The sequence below is a fragment of the Silurus aristotelis genome (genome assembly GCF_946808225.1).
Source record: "Silurus aristotelis genome assembly, chromosome: 24".
NCBI lineage: Eukaryota > Metazoa > Chordata > Actinopteri > Siluriformes > Siluridae > Silurus > Silurus aristotelis.
Genome location: NC_139597.1, coordinates 335,971 through 338,470, shown reverse-complemented (window position 1 = coordinate 338,470; position 2,500 = coordinate 335,971). Strand labels below are relative to the sequence as shown.

At 45.4% G+C, this 2,500-nt stretch overlaps 1 protein-coding gene and 1 long non-coding RNA gene across 3 annotated transcripts in view; both read right to left on the bottom strand.

Annotated features, from left to right (window-relative positions):
- Positions 1 to 574, bottom strand: part of LOC310719407 — an 864-nt gene extending 290 nt beyond the window's left edge. The window contains exons 1-2 of the long non-coding RNA XR_014531474.1: positions 89 to 574; positions 1 to 34 (exon numbers count right to left, since the gene is read on the bottom strand). The exon at positions 1 to 34 is cut by the window's left edge and continues 290 nt beyond it. This is a non-coding gene — a long non-coding RNA (uncharacterized lncRNA). The remainder of the gene's footprint in view (positions 35 to 88) is intronic.
- The window catches only part of kcnc2 (potassium voltage-gated channel, Shaw-related subfamily, member 2), a 35,199-nt gene that overhangs the window by 32,167 nt on the left and 532 nt on the right, over positions 1 to 2,500 (bottom strand). For both annotated transcript variants that reach the window (XM_083529025.1, XM_083529024.1), the window contains exon 1: positions 1,868 to 2,500. This exon is cut by the window's right edge. In XM_083529025.1, coding sequence (XP_083385151.1) covers positions 1,868 to 2,500 — 633 coding nt within the window. The remainder of the gene's footprint in view (positions 1 to 1,867) is intronic.

Below are 2,500 nucleotides of genomic sequence, written 5' to 3'. Positions count from 1 at the left end.
GTGTTTTAACCTCTAAAGTGGTGCCACACTTTGCCTGTAAACACACACACACACACACACACAAACACACACACAAACACACACACACTCACAAACACACACACACACACTCACTCACAGCATGTGATAAATAAAATCACTGGTTAAATATCTGTTTTTTAAATCTGCTGCAGTGCATTATGGGTAGTTTGTCTTACTGAATCAGTGTGTGATCAGGGGTTTAGGGTAATCATTGTTTTAAAGATCAGTGTAGATAAAGGCTTCAGTAAACTATAATTAAAGGGTCGCAGTGACACACACACACACACACACACACACACACACACACACACACACACACACACACACACATGAAATTTATCATTACATCTCTCAGTGATTCTGAAATAATTTCAATACAACTCCAGATCATCATTCAGACTGAGAGAAAAACAAAGCAAGAGACACTGAGACAGACACTAAGAGAGAGACACAGAGACACTGAAAGACACTGAGATACACTAAGAGACACACACTGAAAGAGACACTGAGAGAGACACACACAGAGAGACACAGAGACACTGAGAGACATTAAAAGAGATACACTGAGAAACACTAAGTGAGATACATGCAGAGAGAGACAGAGAGACACACTGAGAGAGACAGTAAGATAAACACTGAGAGACACTGATACACTATGAGAGACACAGAGAAACACTAAGTAAGAGATGCACAGAGAGACACAGACACAGAGAGACACATTGAGAGACACTTTGCTAGACACTGAGAGAGACACTGAGAGACACTGATACACTGAGATAGACACTGAGAAAGACACTGAGAGACACTGATACACTGAGATAGACACTGAGAGACACTTAGAGATAGACACTGATACACTGAAAGGCACTGATACACTGAGCGACATCGAGAGACACTGAGAGATAGACACTGAGATGCTGAGAGACACTGATACACTGAGATAAACACTGAGAGATAAACACTAATAAACTGGGAGACACTGATACACTGAGATAGACACTGAGAGACAGAGACACTGAGATAGACACTGAGAGACAGAGATAGACACTGATACACTGAGAGACACACAGAGAGAAACTGAAACACTGAGATAGACACAGAGACACTAAGAGACACTTAGATAGACACATAGAGACACTGAGAAATACTGAGAGACATAGAGACACTGGGATAGACAATGAGAGAGACACTGAAATAGACACAGAGAGGCACAGAGAGGCACTGAGAAAGACACTGGAAGACACTGATACACTGAGATTGACACAGAGAAACACGAGATAGACATAGAGAGACACAGAGACACAGAGATAGACACTGAGAGAGACAGACACTGGAACAGACACAGAGAGACAATGATACATTGAAATAGACACAGATAGACACTAAGAGAGACAATGAGAAACACAGACACTGAGATAGATACTGAGAGAGACACACAGAGACACAGACACTGAGATAGACACTGAGAGAAACTAAGATAGACACAGAGACATTGATACACTAAGATAGACACAGAGAGAGAGAGACACTAAGAGACAATGAGAGACACTGAGGTAGACACTGAGAGACACTGAGGTAGACACAGAGACAATAAGGTAGACACTGAGAGACACTAAGGTAGACAATAAGAGACACTAAGGTAGACACTGAGAGACACAGTGTCACTGAGATAGATAGTGAGAGACACAGAGAGAGACACAGATTTAGGAAAAACAAAAGAAATAAACATTACGTGTGAGTCTGTATGATTGAGTCAGAAAGAGTGAGACATATTGAGTAAGACACAGAAACAGGTGCCAACAGGTATCTCAGGATGGACCAGTTCTGTTTTCGGTTCCTGCCTTACCCGAGCGGCTCGGGACGAGTAAGGATCCTCAAAAAGGTTCCAGATGACAGGTTGCCACTTCCTCCAGCGGCTCAGACTGGTTCCTTTGGCATGTTCTGCTTCTCCGACCCTCGTCCTCTTCCCCACCTCACGCTTGGCCTCATTATCGTCGTTCTCCTCATCCTCATCGTTCCCTGTCCCACTGTCCATCACGTTCATGTCAAAGACATCCAGTGCCTCCTCAGCATCTCTGTGTTGGCGGTATGTCATCCAGCAGCATGGCTCCACATCCGTCTCGTCAATGCCCCAGAAGGCGAGCTCCTCCTCGAACAGGGGGCCGCACACGTCCGCGGGACAATGCAACTTCCCCGTGCGGTAATAATTTAACACGTACGCAAACACGCCTGGGTGACGATCGAAAAAGTACTCGTTACCGATCCGCACCTGTTGCTCATGCTCATGGTGATGATGGTGATGATGATGGTGGTGATGGTCCAGCAGTGCAGACTCTGCGTCTGATCCAGCAGCAGATCCACTGAGTGAGGATAAGGGAATGGAGGCGAGCAGGGCGAGGCGTGTTCCTGGCAGTGTCCGCAGCGTGGTGCGATATGTCTCGTGCCTGGTGCCACCGACATTGAGGATTATTCTCTCGTG